General features: G+C 40.2%; 1 protein-coding gene across 2 annotated transcripts in view; it reads right to left on the bottom strand.

Annotated features, from left to right (window-relative positions):
* Positions 1-26244, bottom strand: part of NDRG3 (NDRG family member 3) — a 70029-nt gene that overhangs the window by 10975 nt on the left and 32810 nt on the right. For both annotated transcript variants that reach the window (XM_019732639.2, XM_019732650.2), the window contains exons 4-9: positions 22284-22389; positions 21117-21237; positions 19435-19497; positions 18522-18582; positions 17012-17098; positions 12617-12673 (exon numbers count right to left, since the gene is read on the bottom strand). In XM_019732639.2, the coding sequence (XP_019588198.1) occupies positions 12617-12673; positions 17012-17098; positions 18522-18582; positions 19435-19497; positions 21117-21237; positions 22284-22389 (495 nt within the window). The remainder of the gene's footprint in view (positions 1-12616; positions 12674-17011; positions 17099-18521; positions 18583-19434; positions 19498-21116; positions 21238-22283; positions 22390-26244) is intronic.

The following is a 26244-nucleotide window of genomic DNA, read 5'->3' as shown; positions in this document are numbered from 1 at the left end:
TCAAAGGGGAGACTCCTTTTGGTATAGCCGAAAAGCATGAGGTAACATATCTCTTAATAACTATAAATCTGTATAATCACCTTATCTACATCTTAACCAATGTAATCAGTGTAGTACCTATTTATATACTATCATTTAATAGTATACATTATAGTTATGTTATATTCCATTTATGGCATTTTATTAAGTCAATTTATAATTTATTTAATATTATTACCAATACTATTAAAGATACAAAACTCAAGAGAAACAAAATGGTGTATAGAGTAAAAAGTAAGTCTGCCTCCCCACCACCGAGTGGTCCCTCTCCGCTCCGTCTCAGAGGCCAGGTTTGTGTGTGCACCCCCCATCTCCCCAGGAGTTTTAAGCAGAAGGGAAGATGTTTGCATTGGAGGAAAGAAATGTGTCAGGGACAGCAAGAGAGTCAGTTCATCCAGGGCAGTGTGTAAAGGTCACCAGCAAGCCTTGTAGAGAAACAGAGATAAAGAGGACATTTGTTTGCATTGTCACTACCACACAGGTGAAACGAGCCAAGAACATAGTTGGAAACTGACCAAATGGATCAGAGTCTATCTGAAGCTGAAGGGCACTGGAATCACTCCAAGGAAACTTGCAAAATGCTACGGATATTATAGTAAGAAAAGGAAACAAGAAATGAAGCACATGGTAATTGAGAGAAGAAATGGTGTAGCCAGCTCCCCCTTGAAGATCTGGAGAGGAACTTGAGCAGCAAAATTGAAGATAAAAAAGGAAAAATATGATATTAATATAAAAGGAGTAAAACTGACCTAAGTGTTAAAGGAACTTCTTGGGCAAAGCTGTTATGTATAAATTGCCCCTCCCACCCTTTTTTAAAAACACAAAATTGTCAGACTTTCTGCACACTGCTTTTCCACTTAAAGTGTATAGAGATCATTCCTTATTAGGACACTTGGAACTGTCTCACTATTTATACAACCTGCTTACCCTCACCCTTGCTAGTACAAATGATCATTCTTCATAATATTTGCTAACTTGATAGACTAAAAAAGGGGATATCATCACTGTGGGGTTTTTTATTATTGAAGATGAGATGATTCATGTTTAAAAGCCATATCTGTTTCCATTTCAAAGTAATAAAAGCAATACAAGCATTTGCTTGAATTTTTTAATAAAGATTTTTATTAAAAAATATAGCTAACATACATTATATCAGTCTCAGGTGTACACCATAGCTGTAGTTGTTCAACATTTATATACCTAAAGAAATGATCACCATAATTCCAGCAACCATCTGACACCATACTATGCTACTACAGTATTATTGACTATATTTCCCATGCTGTACATTATATCCCCACGGCTTGTTTTATAGCTGGAAATGTGAACCTCTTATTCGCCTTCACCTCCCCCCACTCCGTTTTAATTTTTCAATTACAGTTAACATCCAATATCATTTTATATTCATTTCAGGTGTGCAGCATAGTGATTAGACATTTATATAATTTAAGAAGGGATCCCCTGACTAGTCTAGTACCCACCTGGCACTATACATAGTTATTACCATATTATTGACTACATTCCCTGTGCTTTACTTTACATTCCATGACTATTTTATAACTACCAATTTGTACTTAATTCCTTCACCTTTTTCACCCTGTTTCCCAACGCCCCTCCCATCTATCACCTCAGTAAATCTAGTACTCATCTGACACCATATATAGTTATTACAATATTACTATTATCCTTGTGCTATACTCTACATCCCCATGACTACTGTGGTAATAACCAATTTGTAGTTAATCCCTTCCGGTTTTTCACCCACTCCCTTAACTCCCCTCCCATCTAGCAACCATCAAAATGCTCTTTGTATCTATGAGTGCTCTCTGTATCTGTTTTGTTTACTTTGTTCTTTAGATTCCATGTATAAGTGAAATCACATTGCATCTGTCTTTCTCTGTCTGACATACTCCACTCAGGACAATACCTTTGAGGTCCATCCACGCACCACAGATGTGCAAGAACCCATTCCCTTCCATGGCCGTACCACCTCCTCTTATCCTTTCATCCACTGATGGACACCCAGGCTCCCTCCACATCTTGGCCATTGTAAATACCGCAATGAACATATGGATGCACATGTCCCTTTGAAGTAGTTTTGGGTTTCTTTGGATAAACACCAGGAAGTGGAATTACTGGGTCCTTCTTTGTCTCTTGTATAGCCTTTGTTTTAAAGTCTATTGTGTCTGCTATAAGTATTGCTACACCAGCTTTTTTATTCTATCCCTTTACTTTCAGTCTGTGTGTGTCTTTCAATCTGAAGTGAGTCTCTTGTAAGCAGCATATGTAAGGGTCTTGTTTTCTTACCCATTTAGCCATCCTGTGTTTTTTATTGGAGCATTTAATCCATTTACATTGAAATTGTTGATAGATATGTAGTTATTGCCATTTTATTGTTCATATTTTTTATCTTTATTTTTCTTAAATAAGTCCCTTGTACATTCCTTGTAATACTAGTTTGGTGGTGATGAACTCCTTTAGCTTTTTCTTGTCTGGGAAGTTCTTTATCTGTCCTACGATTTTAAATGATAGCCTTGCTGGATAGAGTAGTCTTGGCTGTAGTCCTTGCCTTTCATCACTTTGAACATTTCCTGCCAATCCCTTTGGGCCTGCAAAGTTTCTGTTGAGAAATTAGCTGACAATCTTACAGGAAGCTCCTTTACAAGTTACTAGTTGCCTTTTTCTTGCTTTTAGGATTCTTCATCTAACCGCTGTCATTTTAATTACAATGTGTCTTGGTGTGGGCCTGTTTGGGTTCATCTTGTTTGGTACTTTCTGCACTTCCTGAACTTGTATGTCTATTTCCTTTGCCAGGTCAGGGAAGTTTTCAGTCATTATTTCTTCAAATGGGCTCTCAATCCTTTGCTTTCTCTCTTCTCCTTCTGGTACCCCTATGATGCAAATGTTTTTACACTTGATGTTGCCCCAGAGGTCTCTTAAACTATCCTCATTTTTATTTTTTCCTTTGCTGCTCCAGTTGGGTGTTTTCTACTACCTTGTTTTCCGAATTGCTGATTCGATCCTCTGCTTCAACCAGTCTGCTGGTGATTAATTCTAGTGCATTCTTCGTTTCAGTTATTGTATTCTTCACTTCTGACTGGTTCATTTTTACGGTTTCTATGTCCTTTTTTACGCTTGCTATCTCTCTGTGGAAGTTCCTTGAGCACCCTTATAACCACTGTTTTGAACTCTGTCTCTGGTAGGTCCATTTTGGTTAGTTCTTTTTCTGGAGTTTTCGCCTATTCTTTCATTTGGGATGTATTTCTTTGTTCCCTCATTTTGGCATCCTCGTTATGTTTGTTTCTATTTAGTAGGTAGATTTGCTACATCTCCTAGTCTTGCCGGGTGGCCTTATGTAGTAGGTGCCCTGTGAGGCCCAGGGCAGTCTCCCTGGTCACTTGTGCTGGACGCTGTAGGAGTGCTCGTGTGCCTTGTTGGTACCATCCTGTTATAACTGAGCCTTGGTCGCTCTTGGAACATCAGTGGGTGGGACTGACTCTCAGGCTAATTGTCTGTGGGGTTTGGTCACGTCCACAGCTCATGGGCTGCTGTGCAGGGACACTTACCACACAGAGTGGGAATTTGCCACAGCAGGCTCTGGTGCCTGTTGAGACCGCCCATTGGGTGTCCCAGTTGTGGGGCTAATTGGGTGGTGCTCTGCTGTGGTCTGAAGCCAAACTCCAAGTATGTTGGTTCTGGGGTCTCTTGGGAGGGGCTCCAATGCAGGCTGAGGTCTGCCACTGCTAGGACTACCTGGTAGGAGCTACAAAGCAATCCATGGTTGGTCACTGCCTCTGCTGGACCTGGAGGCACGTGGGATAGGACAGCTACCACCAGCACTGGGTCTGGGGTAGCTCTGCAAAAAGCCAGGACACTCCGCGGCCTTGTGCTGGTTAACGGTTCCAGTAAGGTTCGGCCGCTGATGAAGGTGCCTGCGGTACAAGAGTTGAGTGCGGTGGAGTCTCGGTGAGTCACCAGGGTGGGGCAAGTGGAGCTCAATAGACCAAGTCAGATTCAAGTTCAGCCATAGGAATAGGAGAGGGCGCAACACAGGAAAGACGGCGCCTGCCTGCCAGCTGCCCAGGAGGATCGCCACACAGGGAGAATGGTGACTATCTTCCAGCCCTTGCCTCACAGCCACACACCTCAGTCTGTCCCCCATTTGTCTCCGATGTTCCCCAAGTCACTGTCCATCTGCTGGAGCCCAGGGTGAGTGCCTGCGAGTGTGTTTGGGCCCCACATTACTTAACACCCCCTGAATACGTCTTATAATTCCTTCCTCTTTGCTTTGGAGCAAACTATTTCCCCTTCCTGGAATGATTCCCTGCCTCCTCAAATCTAAAATGATGAATTTGTCTATCCTTCAAAGCCCAGCTGGATAGCTCGTCTACTGTGAAGCCTTCCCAGATCCCCAAATCAGAAATAAACCTCTCCTGCCTTTGAATTCCTCTACGCCCTTCACGATACCTCTCCTAATGTACCTTAGAATGGTAGAAAGAGGAAAGCTTCACAGTTGAGTATATCTGGCTTCAAATCTTCTCCCCTCCATGTTATTAGCTGCTAAACTTGTGTAAACTAATTTATTCTTCACCAGTAAAGTGGAAATAATAGAAATCCCATTATGAAATTGTTAGATTGAATTGATTAATGTATATAAATGCAAGTCTGAAATTTGAAGGTATTCAATGAAAAGTGGTTCTTATTACTTATCCCTTTTTACTTGTGCTATAATATTTCTGTATACCTCATCTCCCCACAGAGTGAGCGCCTGGAGAACAAGGGCCATATCTTATATACCTTTGTCTCTCCCAGAGCACATAGAATTTTGTACATTTTACGAACTGCTTTTTAAGGTTTATAGTCAAAATCAAACATGCTACGTCTTCAGGAAAGTATCTGCTCTACCCAGCTTTATGTAGTGGAAAGATCACAGGCTTTGAGAATTCCAATTAAAGATGTTGGATTAAAACACAGCTTTACTCCTTCTAGAAAAAGAAAAATAACATTCTTTATAAGTCATAAACTCAAGGACAAAGACAACAGGAAAAGTGACAGCACCAATCACACTTTGAAAGTGGGAAAGCAAAAAGACTGTAATCACTCATTTAGCAGACCCAATAAGGCTGCAAGGCTGGCAGTGACAGGAGTTAAAGAAGTCAGTGAACATGTACCAAGAAGCCTGAAAAGGCCCAAGAATTGTTAGCACCAGTTCTCTGTGAAAGCAGAGGGTAAATATGGGACTAACAAGGGAAGATCAGCTGAATTAAGACAATGTCAGGAAGACATAATTAAAACACATGAAGGAAAACCAAATAGAAAGGAAGGAAAAATAAACAATTCAACAGTAACAGTTGGCAACTTTAATATCCCATGCTGAATTACGGATAGAATAATGAGGCAAAAGGTTACAAAGGAAGAGAAGAACTGAACATTATAAACCCGCAGACCTAAGAGACATTTATAGAACACTCCACTTAGCAGCAGCAGAATGAATACGCAGTCTTCTCATGTATATATGGAATATTCTCTAGGACAGACTATATGTTAGGACATAAAATAAGCCTCAATAAATTTGAAAAGGAATGAAATATTAAGTATATTCTCTGACCACAATGGAATGAAATTGGAAATTAATATCAGAAGGTAATTTGGGAAATTAAACAACATACTCCTAAAGAACTAATGGGTCAAAGAAGAAATCTCCAGGAAACTTAAAAAAATACTTTGAGAAAATGCCAAAACGTATTTGGTGCAGTTAGAGCAGCGTATACAGGGAAATTTATAGTTGTAAATACCCGTATAAAGAGAAAAAGATCTTACATGCATAACTAGCCTTCCACCTTAAGAAACTAGAAAAAGAGGAGCAAACTTAAAGCAAGCAGAAGAAGAAAAAATAATAACTAGAGTGGAAATAAATGAAATCGAGAATAGAAAAAGAATAGAGAAAAATATATGAGACCAAAACTTGGTCAGCTAGACTGACCAAGAAAAACAGACAAGACTCAAATTATTAAAAATAGGAATGAAAAAAGAGACAATACTGTCAGCTTTACAGATATAAAAAGAGTTATTAAGGGGAGATTATGAATAATTACATATCAACAATTTAGATAACCTAGAAGAAATGGAAAAATTCCTAGAAAGACACCACCTAAAACATCTCAAAAAGAAATTTTAAAAATCTGAATAGATCTATAACAAGTAGTGATTAAATTAGTAACATAAAAACTCCACAGAGAAAATCTTTGGCCCAAATGCCTCCAATGTGAATTCTACCAAACATTTAAAGAATCAACAGCAATCCTTCCAAACAAACTCTTACAAAAAATAGAGAGAATACTTCTCACATTCTTTGTGGCCAATTATTACCTTAATACCAAAACCAGACAAAGACATCCTAAGAAAATTACAGACCCTTTAAATATAAACTCAAAAATCCTTAACAACATACTAGCAAACCAAAGTAACAACACAGAAAAAGGATTATAGTATACATAATGAGTAAGTGGGTTTATCCCAGGAATGCAAGGTTGCTTCAACATACGAAAAACAAGTAATACACCATATTAAAAAAGACTAAAGGACAAAAGTTACACATCTCAATAGATACAGAAAAAGCACTTGACAGAATCCAACACACTTTCACTATAAAAAGACTCAACAAACTAGGAACAGAAAATAACTTCCTCTACCTGATAAAGAGCATCTTTGAAAAATACACAGCTAACATCATACTTAATGGTGAAAGACTGAATACTTCCCTCTCAGATCAGAAACAGTACAAGAATGTCCATTCTCATCACGTCTATTCAACACTGTACCCGAGGTTCCAGCCAGGGCCTACAAAGTTCTGTTTAGGCAAGAAAAGAAATAAAAGGTATCCAGACTGGGAAGAAAGAAGTAAAACTACGTCTACTTGCAGATAACATAATCTTGTATATAGAAGAGCCTAAGGAACCCGCAAAAACAACTAGAGCTAATCAATTAGTCCAGCAAGGTTGAAGGATATAAGATCAATGTACAAAAATTAATTGTGTTTAGATTTATTCCCTGGAAATGACAAAATACAAGGTCTCTGATCTGGGAGACCACAGGCTCAGGTAGCAGTAGACAGATCATACTGAAAACAAGATTAAATTAAAATTTAAAACCTGAACGTGGAGGCCCTCAGTCTTCTGCATTTGGGTCCAAGAATACTAACGTTTGTACCTGGTGTGTAATCTCAAAATCTACCCGGGGGAATCTGACTAGTCCCACAGACAGGATCTAAAAGTGTTGACATCACTAAAGGTGTTGACAGCAGGGGTTTCCCAAGGAAACGGCCCAGTTTGATCGCCCCCAGTGATAAGCCTCACCTGGTACACACAGGCCTTTCAGTGACCCGCCCTTATTAAAAGTGGATAGCCAGGGGTCAGCAGCCATTTGGGGAAAGCTGTGCCAGTCACCAATTTCTGGTTTCTCAGCCTGAGATCTACCATCTTTATGATACAGGAGCTAGACTGCAGAAACATTTTCCCTTTGCTAGTCCTTTTAAAAAATTTAGTACAGGATGGGTGGCTGGTTAGCTCAGTTGGTTAGAGTGCGAGCTCTTAATAACAAGGTTGCCAGTTTGAGCCCCACATGGGCCCCTGTGAGCTGCCCCCTCCACAACTAGACTAAAACAACTACTTGACTTGGAGCTGATGAGTCCTGGAAAAACATACTTAAAATAAAGTTTAAAAAAAAAAATTTAGCGCAGGAGCCAGTGGTTGAAGTATCAGGAACCCTTATAGACCAGGATCAGTCAACTGCACCCTCGGCCCATGCTCTCCCCACCCAACTGCAGATTCCGTAGCAGCTCAGACCTCATTTTAGACAAATGTCTCCCCCACCTGGTAAGTGGCTCCCCAGACCAGCTATGGCCCTCACACTATTGGCTGGCTCTGTTTCCAGTGGAAACCATGCCTTCCTCAAAGAAGCCAACCTCTTGGGCTGGGTGGTGAGGCTCAACTAAGTCACTCCCTTCAGTGTCCACGCACCCTCGGCCTAGAAGCAGTAGCTGCTATTTTGCCACTGGACCCCCTCAGAGTCCTCGTTTACCCCTTTCAGAAGTTAACCACTCGTTAACAATATTTTGTTTAAAATTTTCTCTGCTCAAAGTATGTGCTTTCTGTCTTCTTACTGGACCTTACAGCCCACAGAATGGAGAAAGTCTGACCTTAATGTGGAGGTGTAATCAGACCTTCTGTATGCCAAGCCCTGACTCCCATGCTGAAATTTTTAAAAAGGAGACAAAACCTAGAAAAGAAATGCCTTCCACCCACTGTCACCTTGCAGTGTCCCTCCAGTGTTCTTTACTTATAAATTCTAATACTATCACCTGGCAAAGGAGAAACGTACAGAAAAAGAAAGCAGTCATGGCTTAGCTCTGAATAACATCGACCTAGGATTATAGTGTAATACATACTAGAGAATGGTAAGAGTAGGAAAAGGCACAAGGGAACCTTTTTGGGGTGATAGAAATGTTCTACAATCTTGATTTGGTGGTGGTTACATTGAGAGTATATGTACATACAGGTCACTGAGATCCAGTTATATTTTTGCCCTTTATGTAAATTACACATCAATTAAAGAGAGAGCAAATGTGGAGGCAAAACCCAAAATAGCTAAAAGTATTAAAGTGGTTGGTTACCTCTAAGAAGCAGGAAATGAGGTGGGTGGTAGATTCTTTGTAACAAGCCCTATAGAACTTCTCTACTTTACAATACATGTGAATTTGTAACTTCAATAAAATATAATCTAAATAAGACTATAAACTTTAGAGTTAATCTGACCTAGATTCAAACCACTTGCTATCTGGAAAAATGGTCGCAAGTTATGTTACCTCACAGACCCCTCAGTTTCTCCATCTTAAAATAAGTCTAATAGAACCATGTGAAAAACAACTGAGTTTATACCTTAAAAGTACTTATCAAAGTGCTTTACACATAACAAGTACTCAGAAAAAGGCTAATTTTCTCCCCACCTACCACTTTCCTTCCCACACACAGACTACAGTTGAGTGTACATTACTCCTACCGTATTTCCCTGAGTGCACATTACTCCTACCGTATTTCCCCGAAAATAAGACCAGGTTTTAAATTTTTGCTCCAAAAGACGCATTAGGGCTTATTTTTAGGGGATGTCATTTTTTTCATGTATAACAATTTACATTTATTCATGTACAATCTACATTTATTCATGTACAAAAAATCTACATTTATTCAAATAGTCATGTCATGTCATCTTCTTCTGGAACATTGCCATAACTCTCCAAACCCCAAATTCTGGCTTGAATTTCTTGTGACTCCATTTCCTGTAGAACCATTGGCCCCAATCTCTCATGTCCAGCAACAGAGCTCTCCTTAAATGAGCACTTCTTGTCCACATAGCCTGTTTGTAGTGCATTGGCAACACAGTTGTCAGTGAATTCTTCACCCAAGTCACGACCTCTTGCAGGCGAGGCTTCACAAAGTTTCCATGCTGATTTCTCTCCATTCTATTTTCAATGTAGTCATTGATTTCCATGTGCAAATGGTCCCTGAATGGCTTGTTTATTGCAATATCAAGAGTCTGGAGATAGGCAGTCATTCCTGTGGGAATCATTGTTTGATCTATTCTTCTCTCTGCAAGGAAGTTCTTCGTGTCTTTAGCACGGTGAGTGCTGGCTGAATCCCAGACTAGCAGACCTCTTTGGCCACCTCACAAAACAAGTGGCAGCATTAAATCGACCCACTTCCTTATAACTGCTTGTGTGCACCAGGCTTTTTCGGTTTCAAGAACATAAATGCCTGAAACATGTTCAACCTTATCTTTCTTGCCCTTAGTGATGATTAGAGGTGGGGCTTTCTTTCCATCCAGATGAATTGCCAAAATACAGGTAACATGAGCACTTTCGTAACCAGTGGAGGGAATGCAGATTGATGATGCGTCCCTCTGCTCAATTGTCGTTTGAGATCCTTGGCCCATGAAACACGGCAGTTTCATCCATAGCAATCATGATGGAGAGTTGGTATTTAGAAAAGTCGATGCCATCAACAAAGGACTTGAATGCAAGTGCATGTTTAATAACTTCAGTATCTTCCAGCTTGAACAGTGCTATCGATCTTAGAGACAGTGAATATCGCTGAAGGAAGCCATCCAGCCAGTGTTGTGATGCTTTGAATTCTCCTGGGGGATATTTCTAACTGTGGTGCCATTGCAAGGGCAAATGCTTGAATATCAGCCCTGAGCACAACCAAAGCCTTTGCTCTCCTGTCAGCAATCCATTCACAGATGATGTCTTCCAGCTCAGGAAATAATGGTTGCTGATCTGATCCACACTTGTGCTTCTTAGCATTTCCCTCGTCCACCTGTTGACTGAGGTTGTTGTACTCTGCTCGCCATTTTCAGACCATTCGGAGATCCAACTTCTCTTTGCAGAAAGCTGTAAGATTTTTGCCCCTGGGGTCCTCCACGATTCCTTTCTTGTACTCAACGGAATAGCTCTTTCTTTTTGCACTCATCTTGTCTGGGGGTCAAAATATTATTCCCTTTAAATCTACCATTAAATCAAGTGTTAACTGAAGACTTATGAGACAGGAGTGGCAACAAAAATGACAGTTAAGAATGATGGTCCACACAAAAGCGATGAAAAATTGCAGGCACCAAAATTCAGAAAATGTTTATTTCACAAAAGTACATTAAGTACGTCTGTTACAACACACAACATATTGAATTATGAAGATTCATATTAGACACAACCACGTCCATTCATTATCAAGTGCACACGTTATTCGTACGTTGTGTCTGTACTCCGACTGGTCATTCGGCAATAAGAGTTCATCTGTTTACATAGGCATTTACCTCTTGTCCAAAGACGCCCGCTTGGGTATTTACAAATACGTAATTATAGTTTATATTATCATTTATTTTAAGTATGAATGTCAATATTATTTATTTATATTTAATTTTATATTAATATTATTTTATAATTCAATATGTCCATCGTGTGTTGCAACAGACATACTAAATGCGTCCATCTGGATGACAATCTTAACTGGGGCTTATTTTGGGGGTAGGGCGTATATTACGAGCATCCTGAAAAATCATGCTAGGACTTATTTTCCGGTTAGGTCTTATTTTCGGGGAAATAGGGTACTTATTTTCTTCCCATCTCTTCTCTTCAGGCACCTCACAGCTCTCCAACCTCATTCCTCCTTTATTCCCTCACTCCTTCATAGGTTATCTGTGATATTCGGATTTATAATAAAAAATATATATTTGGTCTACATTATGTTCATGGCACAGAGCTCCTAAAACCCTACGAATTTTAGAAGTGAAGAGAGCAAAAAAGCTGTCGTGTTATGTTAATGGAATGACTTTTGGAAAGGCCCTAAGTAACTTCTGGATGGGAGTTGGTTGCCAGGGAAACCAATCAAATGATTTGAGGGTTGGAACTTATAGTTCCACCCCAAGGAGAGGGGCTGAAGATTGAGTTCACTTGCCAATGGCCGGTGATTTTATCAATTGTGACTATGAAGCCTCCATAGAAACCCAAAAGGAGAAGTCCTGGAGAGGTTCCAGGTTTGTGGACATGTCGAGGTTCTGAGGCAGTGGCGTGCTCTGAAGAAGGCATGGAAGCTCCGTGCCCCTTCCCACATACCTAGCCCTATGCATCTCTTCCATCTGGCTACTGAGTTATATATCCTTGTAAAATAAACCGGTCATCTACTAAGTAAAATGTCTCTCTGAGTTTTGTGAGTTGTTCTAGCAAATTAATCAAACCCAAGGAGGGGCGTTTTGAAACCTATGATCTACAGTTGGTCCCTCAGAAGCATAGGTGACAGGTTGAACTTGTGACTGGCATTTGAAGTGGGGAAGGAGGGGTGGTGGCAGTCTTGTAGGACTGAGCCCCTAACCTGTGGGATCTGACAATATCTCCAGATAGAGAGTGTCATAATTGAACTGAATTGTAGGACATCCAACTGGTGTCCGAGAATTGCTCGGTGGTATGGAAAAAAACATACGCACTGTAACTGCGGTCAGAATTGTATTATCCAACTTGCTTTTCTCTCTGAAAAATTACCCAAAATTACCCATGTAACTGTCACTTCCTCTGTAGACTTCAGTTTCCTCACCAGCAAAACATGAGGATCAAACAACATAATCTCTAAGGTTCTTTTAGCACTAACATTTCTTGGTTTCATTTTTCTCTGAAATTTCTATTTCTATAAAGCCTTTCCCAGACCTCATTATGGCTCTAAAGATGTTTGGTGAGGCACGTGATGTTGTCAAACATTAACAGATGGCATGCTGCTTACAGGGAACAGGTGTGTATGTAGGGGTGGGTGCTGCCTTCTCTTATCTCTCTCTGAACGCCAAGAGCCATGTGGCATCGAGTTAATGCCTCTCTCCTAAGACTTTCATCTTTTCTGGGCCAAAATATATACCTCACACTGCACTGGAAGTGTCACCCACTAGAATCAAGTGAATTCTAAGGCACCCCTTCTTTCCTGAGGCAAATCCTTCTCTGCACGCAAGCCAATAAACAACTCTCCTGCTTGGAATAGGCACTTACCTGCCCAAAGTGATGAGCCAAAATAATGTCCACAATATTGGTTGTCAAGCCCGAGATCTAAAAAAGATAAAAACTTTGTGTCAAGGGAGTAAGCATATGTATAAACTTATCACGCTGTCCACTTAAGACTAGTGCACTTTATTTTATATGTATATTGTATACAATATATATATATGTTATCCTTCAGCAAACAAAAACACAACTCAGTGTCACATATTTTCATGAGATGGTAGTTTCAAGAGACATGAGAACAAACAAGTCAGAAAAAAATGCAGTCTCACTTCCTGGGTAATAATATAGCCTGTTTTATAATAGGCGGCTGGAAGAAATGGGGCCATAATTTTTTTGAAAATTTGAGACCAAGTCACAGCTATTAGTTACCTCATTCCCTGCCTGCCTTTCAGTTTTACACTGGATTTATGGATAAGAATTAACTTACAACCAGTCCCAAACCATCCAAGAGACAAAAACGAATTTTTCTTCTTTCCTCTGGTGTTTGCTATCTTCATTTCAGGGAGTGGGAGGAAACTGCTGTTTGCATAATGTTCTTGCATTTTGAACATTTTTCTCCTATTTTTTTCCACTTGGAAAGGATGCCTATCACAGTCTAATAAATGCAGCAATCTGTGTAAATCTGCAAACTGTTAGTCTATTTTCAGAAAAATGTCCAACTCAAATCATGTTGTTGATTCCCCTAAAGCCTTTTTTTTGGTTTATTTTAAGCTCATTTCTTACTGCTGACTTGGATTAGAGGTGAAGTACTGAATTGGTGGTGGAGAAGGGATGAGGGAGACAGATATGGATATGGCTGGAGCAGGATCACATATATTCCCAGAAAGAGTAAGGAGGAAAGAAGACAAGGAATTTTCACATGGGTTTTCAATGATCCAACAGGATCATTGTAATTATAAATTAAAAATAATTAGAATAACCAATCTTATTTCATGTTTAAGACTCATAAGGTCATTCTGAAGTTTTAGAATTGTATTAGGTTATTATATGTTATTGAGAATGTTCAGGTAAGTTTTAATATACCCACATCCTAGACAGAAATTAGAACAAATTTTAAATAAGTCAGGTTATAAGAAGGAATTTCCATAGCATCTGGCAATAGCATTGTTAGTGTATTTCATTCAAAGCTAGGGTATGTATCTTTTCTCCAGAACTTAAATGTGGGGAGGAATGGGTAAATTTTTTAGAATCTGGTCTGCTGGTAGGTGGAATAGTTTAATATTTTTAAATAATTATAAAAGCAACACATGCTTATCATAGAAAATATGAAAAAAGTAAAATCATCTGTAATGCTCTGTAATCATCTATACAACCAAAGATGTAACTACTAGTGACAAATTATTTCCCCTTTTTCTGATGCATCTGTGTATTTCACAAAATTGGGACATGCATAGTTTTAGTCTCTTTTTCTTTAAACATGAGAATTTTCTCATTTCCTTCAATAACCAAAAAACAATTTTTTGGTTGCATAATATTCCATTCTGTGGTTGTACCACAATTTTGTAATTCTGTATTATTGGCATTTAGGCTGTTTCCATCTTTTTGCCTTCTAAGTAATGCTTTAATGAATACCCTGGCTCTGCGACTTCCTAGCTATGTGACCTTAAACAAATGACTTAATTTCTCTGTGGGATATTAATGGTACCATATCACATTATGAGAATGAAGAGTTTAAATATATAGCCACAAAAAATTAAGAACAGCTCCTGGTACACAGTAAGCACTAGGTATGTGTTAGATTTTTAAAAGGTTATTATCCTTCTATTTAAATCTTTGTATGTATCACTATTTATTCTTCAGATAAGCTCCTAGATGACAAATTACTAGATCTCATGGTTAAGTATTAATAAAGACTCTTGATACATTTGGCAAGCTGCGTGGCAGTATTTTGGAGACCATCTCCAATGGTGTTTTAGAACGAACATTTATGGCAACTTCAAAGCACTTAGAAGTAGGCATTTATTTAAAAATGAGATTACATAAGGCATCTTTTAACAAGCAATGAAAGCTTAAATTATTTTTCTCTCTGGAAAACTTTGTAACATCACTGATTTAATCTAAATCACATTAATTTTAGATTAAAATAACATTTGTACTTCAGCAGGAAAAAAGTTTCAAAACTGCTTTCCTTTCCAACCTAAAAATACTGAATTATTTCTTAGCACAGGTGAATCAGTGCAAATGTGGTATAATATAATGCTTTTCCTCTTACTATCTTTTATCCTCTGTGGTTGCTGCTAGTATTGTTTATATTTATTTGTAAAGTTATTAGCATACCATGTAGTTTCCTATCTCCTTCAAGAGATTTTAGATAGAATTATATCTTTTATAAGATTTTATTGGGGAAGGGGAACAGAACTTTATTGGGGAACAGTGTGTACTTCCAGGACTTTTTTCCAAGTCAAGTTGTTGTCCTTTCAGTCTTAGTTGTGGAGGGCGCAGCTCAGCTCCAGGTCCAGTTGCCGTTGCTAGTTGAAGGGGGCGCAGCCCACCATCCCTTGTGGGAGTCGAACCGGCAACCTTGTGGTTGAGAGGATGCACTCCAACCAACTGAACCATGTGGGAGCTCAGCGGCAGCTCAGCTCAAGGTGCCGTGTTCAATCTTAGTTGCAGGGGGAGCTGCCCACCATCCTTTGCGGGACTCGAGGAATTGAACTGGCAACCTTGTGGTTGAGAGCCCACTGGCCCATGTGGAAATTGAACTGGCAGCCTTCCGAGTTAGGAGCATGGAGCTCTAACCGCCTGAGCCACCAGGCCAGCCCCTAGAATTATATCTTGATAGCAAACACCTTCATCTTTCAGAGAGTAAACACTGCAATCTACCCATCTTTGGGGGCAGTAGCAAAGATAAGCTATTTGGGTTCACTGAAGAGAGTGATTGATTGATTGATTCATTCATTTCTCTCATTATAATAATGAGTGACGGGGCCAGCCCAGTGGCTCAGGTGGTTGGAGCACCATGCTCCTAATGCCAAGGTCGCCAGTTGGATTCCCACATGGGCCAGGGAGCTGCGCCCTCTACAGCTAAGATTGTGAACAACACCTCTCCCTGGAGCTGGGCTGCTACAAGCAGCTGGAGGTTGGCATGAGCTGCTGTGGGCAGCTATGTGCTGCTGTGTGCCACCATGAGTGGTCGGCAACCATCGTGAGCAGCTGACAGCTGGCAAGAGCTGCCGTGAGCGGCCAACTGATGACTGGTGACCGAATCCCTCAGAAGAGGGGAGCGCAAAGCTCATAATACCAGCATGGGCCAGGGAGCTGGCCCTACACAACTAGACGGAGAAACAACAGCTTGAACCAGAATGGGGAGGGGAGGTGGAGGCGGAAGAAAGGGGGAAAAAAAATGAGTGAAAATGCAAACTACAGATTGGGAGAAGATATTTACATATAGCCAGTAAAGGATTCATACGCAGAATATATCAAGAACTCTCACAGATCAGTGAGAAAAATACCAGCAAACTGATTTAATAAAGAAAAGGCAGAAGACTTGAACAGTCACTTCATCAGATGATATTCAAATGGCCAGTAAGATTTAGAAATGTGCTCTACACCATGAGCCTTTAGGGAAACACAAATTAAAACCCAACTTTATTTACCCATATAAGCATAGCTTAAAATTAAAAAGATGCTACAATTAAAAATTATTTTTTAATAATGAATGCTATTTCGGTGATGGATACCGTATAAAAACAAACTAATATTATAAGTAAAACTGCTCTTCTTTTGTAAAAATCAAAAGGACTATCAAACGTTGGTGAGGATGTGGAATAACTGGAACTGTCATGTGTCGCTGGTTTGGGAATTGGCCAAACACTTTGGAATGTTGGCAGCAGCTCCTAAAGCTAAACAGACAACTGACCTATGACACAGCAATTCCACTCCTAGGTATAAACCCAAATGAAATGAATGTGTAGGTCTACTGAAAGACTGATAAAAGAATGTGCATAGGAGCTTTATTCATAACAACCACGTAACAACTCATTGTATGTATTCATACAACAGACTATTAAAATACTACAAAGATCTACTGCTACACACAACATGACTGAGACAACGGTGAGTCAGAGAAGCTAGATACAAAAGAATACATATTCTATGACTCCAATGATATGAAGTTTAAGAATAAATAAAGCCAACCTACGATGTTAGAAGTCAGAATAACAGTTATTTCCGGGAAGGGAGAGGAAGTATTAAGAGCAGAGCTGGAAATATTCTGTGTATTGGCTGGGTGGTGATTACAAATGCAAACATTCATCAAGCTGTGCACTTAAAACTTCTTGCTCTTAACTGTATATCCCTCAACGAAAAAATAAAAAAGAAAGCAGAGAAACCATTTTGAGAAGGGACCAAGAGGAGAGCCAATGGACACCATTTGGTGCTTACTTTGGAAGCTGCCCAGTCAATCCAGCCTTTAGCACAAGGGTCCACGTTAATGAGCACGAGGCCTTCCACCAGCTCTGGGTGGTTAAGCTGCAACAGGAGACAAAGACAACAGAATGAAGGTCCCACTCCCAGCGTTCTTCTAAAAATACCGGAGAATGGTTCATTAATTCTTACTATGCCCTAATGCCTCAGATTTGAAAGGAAGACTTCAAAGAGGTGCTAGGGAGGATATTCAGAAAAATAGCTGTTTCAATCTGAATTAGCATCTGGAAAACCAGTTTCTTAATTGCTGTCAGCTGATCTTGCCTTGCAACGATCTCTGGGGGAGAACATGTTTTTCTTATTTCTACAGCAAAGGAAGGCACCTGGTGTCTCTGTAGTTATTCAGCTCATGGTGGGTCTTCCCTGCTCGGAAAGTGCCCTTAAAATGACTTCACATAAGGGGCTGTTGAGGCTTAAACTGGCTATTTCACACTGTGAAATATACCTTTGTTTCCAATAGGGGCTTCTTAAGTGTTTTTTCAAACCACATGAATCGGTGATCCCCACCCCAGAAGACTGTCTTATCAACCAAGAGGGATTTGAAAAAAAAGTGCATTAAGTAAAAATCAATAGGAACGTTTCTGTGTAAACTCAAAACTCTAGCTTACTTTTCTCCCTCTGATTACGCTCACTACAGAAAATTTGATAACTATAAATTATACAGAAGGTGCCAAAAAAATGTATACACATTTTAAGAAAGGAAAAAAACGGTATTAAAACTGTAATAATATACACTGATAACAAAAGATGAATACAAGTCATGTGTATACATTTTTTTGGCACCCCCGGTATAAAGCAGAAAATAAAATTTCATATTATCTTACCACACAACATCAATCCCTGTTTACATCTTAGTATATATTTCCTTCTAGTCCTTTCCTATGCCCATGACAAACAACGTTAACCTGTATTCTAACTTGGTTAACATTTTAGTATACCGGGGTGCCAAAAAAATGTACACATTTTAAGAGATGTTATAAAAAAAAAAAAGAGATGTTATCTAGTATGCATTACTTTTCAAAGTTGAATTGAATTATAGTAGCAATGTGTAGTATGACATTCGCTCAAAAGATGGTGTTAATCAAATGAATGCTAGTGTCATTCATTGTATTATAATTTTAATACAGTTTTTTCCTTTCTTAAAATGTATATACATTTTTCTGGCACCCTCTGTATGTGAATCGCATCATTACAAGCGCTTCTTACAAAATTTTAATGGTTGTACAAAATTCTATCCTAAGTATTCTCTAAGATTACTTTTTATGGACGATGTACTGCCCTTATTTGTGATTCTTCACGTACTATAAGTATAGAGCAAGGCTTTATCCAAACCTATATCTGAGCTGACAGACTTTATTAAAAAACTGACTTAAGACCCACAATAGAACCTGGTCACTTATCACAGCAATAAGAGCTGTGATCTAGGCAGTACCTCAAAGGGGTTGAGACTAATTCTCCATGTACTCACCGCAAATTTGCTGAGGATATAAGCTCCAGCTCCAACTCCAATCCCAATGATGCTTTTCACACTATGAACGAAACACACAAACACCGATACGGTTAACTCATTTGGAGGCAGCATGACATAACGGAAAGAATACAACTGGGATCAAATCTTGGCTCTGATGCTTACTAAATACAGAATTTGGTCAAGTTTCTTCAAGCCCGACAGTATCCAGTACGAACATTACCTCTTGCCTGGCTGCTGTAATAGCTTAACTGGCCTCCCAACCTTTTCTCTTTTACTCCTCTCCAACCCATTCTCTCCACAGCTAGTAATCCTTTTTTAAAAACTGCAGTTTTATTGATGTTCAATTTACATATTCAGAGTGGTCATTTTAAAAGACTAAATTGGATATCACTCCCCTGCTTCAAAGCCTTCAGTATTTTTTCTTTTGACTAAAATCCCAAATTCTTACCTGATCTGGGAGACCTATGTAATCTGGTGCTTGTCTACCTCTTGAATTTCACCCCATGTCTTTCTCCCACTTGCTCATTTGGTCTAGGACTTTTGGACCTGTTGCTCCTTCTGTCTGGACTCCTTCCTCTTGCCCTGACTCTCTGTCTAGGAAGCTCCTTTTAATCCTCCGAGTCTCAGACTAGATGACACTTTCTTAGAGAGGCTCTCCCCAGCTAGCCATGTCTATGTAGATCCTGCCCTCCTTCTCTGTCACAACACCCCCAACTGACTTCTTCTCTAGCACTTGAGTTGTGATTATTTGTTTGCTTACTTGTCAATTATTTTCCCCACAACGATGTAAGCTCCATGAGGGTAGTGACTGTTTTTTGTTTTTTTGGGGGCTCACCATCACAGCCCCTATATCAGACACAAAGTATAAAGTCCATAAAAACTGTGTGAAACAACTGCAGAATGAACCTACCTTAAGTGAGTAAGAACAGCAGGCAGCATTTCAGCCAGCTCATCCATTGTGGGGTACTGGTACCTGAAATCCAGAAGGACACCTCCTGAGTTAGAAGGCACCCACCTTTCCCAATTACAAGAACAGCTACAAAAGTACAGGATTCTTAAACTAAAGCATTCCCTTTACCAAAGGCTCAAGAGAGGTGATGGGGAACCTGGAAATGATTGTGGCATGTTGTGTGACTCGCTACGACTGCCATGCTAAGAAGAAAATAAAAGAACCTGCATGTTTCTATATCCTCAAGAGCAGTCTCACGCCAGAGGAAGCCATTTGAAAAGAAAAGGTGATATGGTTCTCTCTCAGCGGATTTCCAAATCGCTGACAATTACTTCAATCGGTTCAGGCTCAGTAAACTCGCAACAGTAAGAATCAGCTCAGGAAGTAGCTCTTGGTCTGCTGCTTATATTTAGGCAGCTAAATGCGAAAGTAAACAAAGCACAGTCGCAAATGAGCTCCTCATTGTAACGTTATTTGTTTTACTTAGGCATCGGCGAACACCGCTACTTCCCGGCCTTTGAGTATCATGAACCACCGGATCCTAAGATGGTCCCACAAACCCAAGAATGGATTCGGACTAGGAATCCAATAGGAGTAGGGCGCACTCATAGAGATTGCAGAATCAAAGGTGGAGGGGATGTTAAGGCAACCTCCTGATTATGGGGCAGGTGCTGCTCTACGTCTGAGAGGCAAGTCAGCCTGTCTCTGCTTGAGACACTTGAAGCGATGAAGCATTCTTGAGCCACTTACGCACAAAACAGAATAAAAAGGAACGGGATCTAAATCTTGTTGGATAAACGGGTCACTGGCCAATTTGTGTTGGAGAAGCAGAGTCGCTTGGACATACTCAATAATGCGGATATGGAGCCAGACTGCCTGGGTTAAAACCCTGGTTCTGCTGCTCGTCTGTTATGTAACCCTGGCCAAGTTACTCAGTATCCCTGAGCCTCGGTTCCTCACTTGTAAAATGGGAATGATAGTAAGCTTATCCCATGGGGTTGGGAGGGTTAAATGACTTAATAGCTGTAAAGCATTTTAAGCAGTGTCAGAAATACTGTTTAAGCACCATATAAGTGTTAGCCATCATTTGTCTGCAATGGTCTATTTCACAGCAGTCACGGGCAAAGGCAGCTCTGGAGAGGCCTAAAGGAAGAGGGAAAGCATTGGCATTCCATAGCTTGTGCTTTCACGCCTCCTCCCAAGGTCTTCTCAATAATCACACTGTGCAAGGAAGAGTTAGGGACACTCTAGCTCTGCCATGCAAAGCAAGTTTAGGATGACGCCAGAGCTCCTAGTCAGTAAAGACACACCTCTACCTGACAGGGCAGCTTCTCAGAATAAATGGCTACACAGATATTCAAATTCCTGTCACCAGACGGGAGGTATTCCCAGGAAGCTCAGAGGGATCAGAGGTTGGGCCTGGGTAGCTGGGAGTTTCAGGGAGGAACACAAAAATGACAGTTGTACGTAACAGTGCTCTCAGAGCAAGGAGAGGAAACATGAGAAAGGCTGGCAGCTAACTAGAACCTTTAGGCTGTGCTCAAGTCCGCTGGGAAGGGCAGCACACACTACTTCTCTCCCTGGAACTCAGCCACTTGTTCTTCTGAGTGCATTTCTTCAGAAGACCTTGCTTCTGGTCTTACCCTGTTGGGAAAGAGGGTGAACCTTCCTGTTGGCCTGGGGCATCCACATGACAGACAGCAAAGTGCTGGGTGATCTCTTGCATATCCTCAAAGTTAAAGAACGCATTGAAACAGGATTTATCTGCAAGAGTAAAAACACTCGTAAGTCACAGGCTCTTCATTTCTCCCCAGTTTTCTTCCACTCGATCAATTCTAGATCATCCTTCTCTTTCAGTCCCTTTTAATCACTGTCCCACTAACGTGAAGTGTCTGAACAATCTGTCTGACTCAAGGTGCCCTAAAGGCTGAACACCAGACGTCTCAATGACTTGAAAACAACTAATTCTCAATTCTACACAATGTCTACATAGTGGACATCAATCCCAACGACGCACAGAATGCTGTCATTTTTCATGTACCTTATTGCCCTATCTGATGTAGAGACACTGACCATGTACATCCCAAGAACCTGGCCAGAGCGAGTTGGGCAGCTTACATTCACCAGGTAGAAGACTCTCTTGGAAAAATTGCGGGGGTACAGGGAGAGGCTACTGCTTCTATTGCTACCCCGTAGTACAAGTGCTTCTCATGATAAAGAGGCCATGAAAGCTCTGGCACTAAACTGCGGCCTTACACTCAGACCACCTCTGCGAGGCAGAGAAGTGGGGAAGAAAATATAAGTATACAGACTCCATATGCCTGTGGCGAGGGCCGGAATCGTATTATACTGGTACTACCATCTAGAAAAGTCCACTTAAAGGCACTGATGACAGGCTGTAGCAAGAACACTTTTACCAATTCATTAAAGAGTTCATCATGAAGTTAATTTCAAACCCTGGATTTTTAACCTGAAATATGAAAAAAAAAACAAGGAAGCCTAGACTTAAAAAACTAAACAAAATTGATTTCAGTTCTCCTTTCTTAACCAGTTCATTATATAACCTCCAGTCCTTTAGCAGATGTGACACACAGGTGAGGCATAATTCCAGCTTCCCCCCAAACACGTTCTCCTGCGCTCTTCCCAGGAACGTTCATCCTGCCATTTACATATGTAGCAATGAAGAGGGAAGTAAGGCAGAGGAGAAAACTTATGTTCTATTAGAATACAAGAATCTCTTATGTATGTGTGTTTTTCTAATATACAAAGATTAAGTATTATAATAAAAAGGTACAAAATCAAATACATACGATTGAGGCCAATGTCATGGTATGTCAGAATAACTGGTCTGTTTCCCTTCGGTAGGCCTCTTATGGTGACGTGGACCACACCATGGGTTGTTTCTATGTCGTGTTCCTGTAACAAGAGAAGGTAACGTCTCAGCAAAAGCAGAATGAACTTCCCAGGTTGCTGAAGTTTCACAGCGCCTGACTCACTGCTATTTTCCACTAGCCGGGGCAGGACACATCACTGAACTATAAGCACACCAGAGAGATGCTATGTTACATAGAATATTCCTACTTTCTAATTCCTTCCAGATAAACAAACAAATAAAGGAGGGGGGAAAATACCTTCTTAACCACAAAACTCACTTTCCTAAGTGGAGGAAATCAGGGATCTGTTAAGAATATTATCCAACTGGCTATGGAAAGGACATCAACAAATTGAATAGAGCCAGTAAGACCCGGGGAAAGAAAAGCTAAAAAAAAGCAGGAGATAAGAAGTTGCCAGGTAAAAAGCCAGAGGCTTCAGAGCCTCTAAACACATGTTCGTTCAGCAACTGGTAAGTTCAGTCGACATCTATGGGTGTGTATGCCTAAAATCTCTCCCCTTTCCTGGGAGCTGCCCGTCTGTGTCACCCATATCTTACAGCAGTGGCTCTTGGCTGCCATGTTTATAGACTGTAACCTTATGGCCACAGCTGACTGGCGTCAGGTGGCCATCTGGTCCATGCTGGGTCAGCTTCCTTCCCTGAGGATTTGTAATTGGGACAAAGAGATTCCATCCTTGGCAGCTAACAGTAGACATTTCCACTGCTCTAATTCCTGGTTCTAGTTTAATTTCTGAGACATCCCTGGATTGCCTCTGGTTTAAACTAGCTGGGTGGGTTTGTTCCTTGTAACCCAAAGGATCTGAACCAAAGCAACTGAGTCAAGTTTAAAATGACTATAGTCAGAGCAGAGCTCAAGACCTGAAACAAGATGTAACCAAAGACTAGCACTAAGTAAGAGTGGTTGGGTGGAAAAGAAAGAGACTGTGGAAAAGTTAGCTGAGATTTATTCTAATCTTCAAAGTCTACATTTCTCAAAAATAAAAAACTATCATGTCTAGCCTAGTGAAATTTTGCTGACAAAGTTGTCCATGCCTATCTTGGAAAAATCTCATGGTAGATGAGACAAGATTAGCTCTGTCAATAAGAATCCCAACCCAGGCAAAGGGCTTCCAACTTAATTTCCTAATAAAGAACTTCATCAGAGCTTTGGTTTCTTCTCTGATGTGGGACGCAGAAGAATCTTAGGCTAACTGACCACAGCGTATCTCAAATCTGGCCCCAGGCTAGAGCAGCTATCTCTATCAAATCAAACCACAAATGACAATAATTCTGCTATTCTCTATTACTGCCACTCTTATTCAAAGGCTTGAAAAGGGGAAGTAAGAGATGAAGAAGAGAATCAGTTACTGTGAACTGGCTATGAAATAAAGTATAGGATTTGGATGGGCGGAATATAAAGATAAATTCCTGTTACTGTAGGAGCATTTCTCTCGTGGTAATGTCAGACTTACTGAGGAGCCCCCTCAACCACCACGGGGTTCATTCATTCATTAAACAACTATTTATTGAAACCCTACTACCAGAACCTGGACTGAGAATCAAACCATGGATAAGAGAGATACGATCCCTGCTCTCATAGAGAGATTATGTTCCAACAGCGAGGCAGACAATAAACATATAAATCGACCAACCTAATAATAGCTTGTGATAAGTGCTATGAAATAAATAAATAGGATGCTGTGATAGAAAATTGAGAAGGTGGGGGTGGGGAGATGAGAGTAAGGGGGATCAAATATATGGTGATGGAAGGAGAACTGACTCTGGGTGATGAACACAAATCGGATTTATAGATGATGTAATACAGAATTGTACACCTGAAATCTATGTAATTTTACTAACAATTGTCACCCCAATAAATTTTATTTAAAAAAATTTAAAAAAAGAAAATTGAGAAGGAAGACATTAACTCTATTAAACTGTCAGGATGGTGTGAATTAAATCAATGAAATAAGATTTCATACACAGCAGAATGGCAAAAATTTTAAAGTTGGATTAACACCAAGTGTTGGCCAAGATGTAGAGAAATAAGAAGCCTCAGATACTGTTAGGCATATAAACTGGAACAACTACTCTGGAGAACAATGTGGTAATTTCTAGTAAAGTTAAGAGGTGTCTACCCTACAGCAGTTTAATTTTTAGGTATAAGCTAAAGAAATTCTCAGGCCGGCCTGGTGGCTCAGGTGGTTGGAGCGCCATGCTCCTAATGCCAAGGTCGCTAGTTCGATTCCCATATGGGCCAGTGAGCTGCACCCTCTATAGCTAAGATTGTGAACAACAGTTCTCCCTGGAGCTGGACTGATGTGAGCAGCCAGAGGTTGGCGTGAGCTGCCGTGAGATGGGCTGCTGTATGCCACCGTGAGCTGCCAGCAGCCAGCGAGAGCTGTACTGTGAGCAGTCAACTGATGACTGGTGACTGCCTCAGCCGGGGAGAGCGCAAGGCTCATAATACCAGCATGGGCCAGGGCCAGGGAGCTGGGTCCTACACACCTAGACTGAGAAACAACGGCTTAAACTGGAGTGTGGGGGAGCGGGGGGCAGAAGAAGGGGGGAAAAATAAACGAAATTCTCAAACACACAGAGATGTACATTGCAGCCTTATTTAAAATGTCAAAAACAACTGGAAATAGCCTAAATATCCATCAATAGGGAAATTGGTAAATGAATTATGACATATTCGTATAATGAACTACAGATAAAAATGAGTGAACTAGAAATAGAAGCATTAATAGAGAAAATCATGAAAACACAATGCTGAGTAGAAATGCAGAAGGATATGTATATACCACTTAGTAGATTTTTAAAAAAGCAACACTATGCAGACTGTATATATGTTTACATGCATACATTTAAAGTGTAAACACTTGGAGAAGGAATGTACACTAACTTTAGGACTTGTTTCCTCCTGGGAGGTGACAGATTCAGAAAGGGAACTCAAGGAGGCTTTGCTCTCTCTTATGTTTTTTCCTGAGAGAAAGAAAGAATAAAGAGGGAGCGAGAGAGAAGCCAGCCTCTGCCAAATGGGAGACACTACAGCAGAACCCAAGTTGAAGAAAATGTGCAATAATCTGTCATCTTGACAATTTAGTTGCTGGAGACTTCCTTCTGTTACATCCAAACCTTCAGTAGAGTCTTGCTTAAATATTCTTGCTTAAATATTCTCAGCTGTGCTACTGAGACCAGAGAGAAAAATCAGTTTACATGTTGGCCCTAAGGTTAGCAGAACCTCCTGAGGCCAGGTAATTAATTGATGGGGATAGTGTGTGGGTGTGGTGAAGTGGGGTAGGGAATAGTGAGCTGTCGGGAAAGTTCAGGAGAAGGACGATAAAAAAGGAGATGTAACAGATGGGATAAAAGAGAACATGTTAAAAGTAGATGAGGGAATAGGGCAAAGTAATTACTTTGTCATCATTTCATAATCTGGATGAAATTCAGTTAAAATTGGCTCACAAAATTTCAACTTTTTAGACGCTCAGCTGCGACCTCCCATAATACACCTTCAAATTGTATAACGAACCAAGTGTCAAAGGGCCAAGAGTCCTGGGCCCTTGTCCTCAATCCTGTTGCCCTTTCTGGAGCAACCCTTGGCTATCAGCGTCTTACAGGTTTCTCTTCATTTTAAAGTATGTGAATGTAGTTGAAGAACTATGATTTACATACACCTGAAACTAATATAATATTGTATGTTGGCTGTATTTTAATACAAATCTTTTAAAAAAGTAAAATTCTCACCTGTCAAAAAATAAAGTATGTGAATGTTAAGTGTTCAAAGACTATGAAAAGAAAGGAGACACTCACTTCCATATGGACTTCTAAATATATCCTTTGTGACCCTGTGTGTGAAGAGCTTGAACAAGTCTCTGCCTAGAAATGAATATGCA

Source organism: Rhinolophus sinicus, linkage group LG13 (genome assembly GCF_036562045.2).
Source record: "Rhinolophus sinicus isolate RSC01 linkage group LG13, ASM3656204v1, whole genome shotgun sequence".
Classification (NCBI taxonomy): Eukaryota; Metazoa; Chordata; class Mammalia; order Chiroptera; family Rhinolophidae; genus Rhinolophus; species Rhinolophus sinicus.
This window is presented reverse-complemented; position numbering and strand designations above follow the sequence as displayed.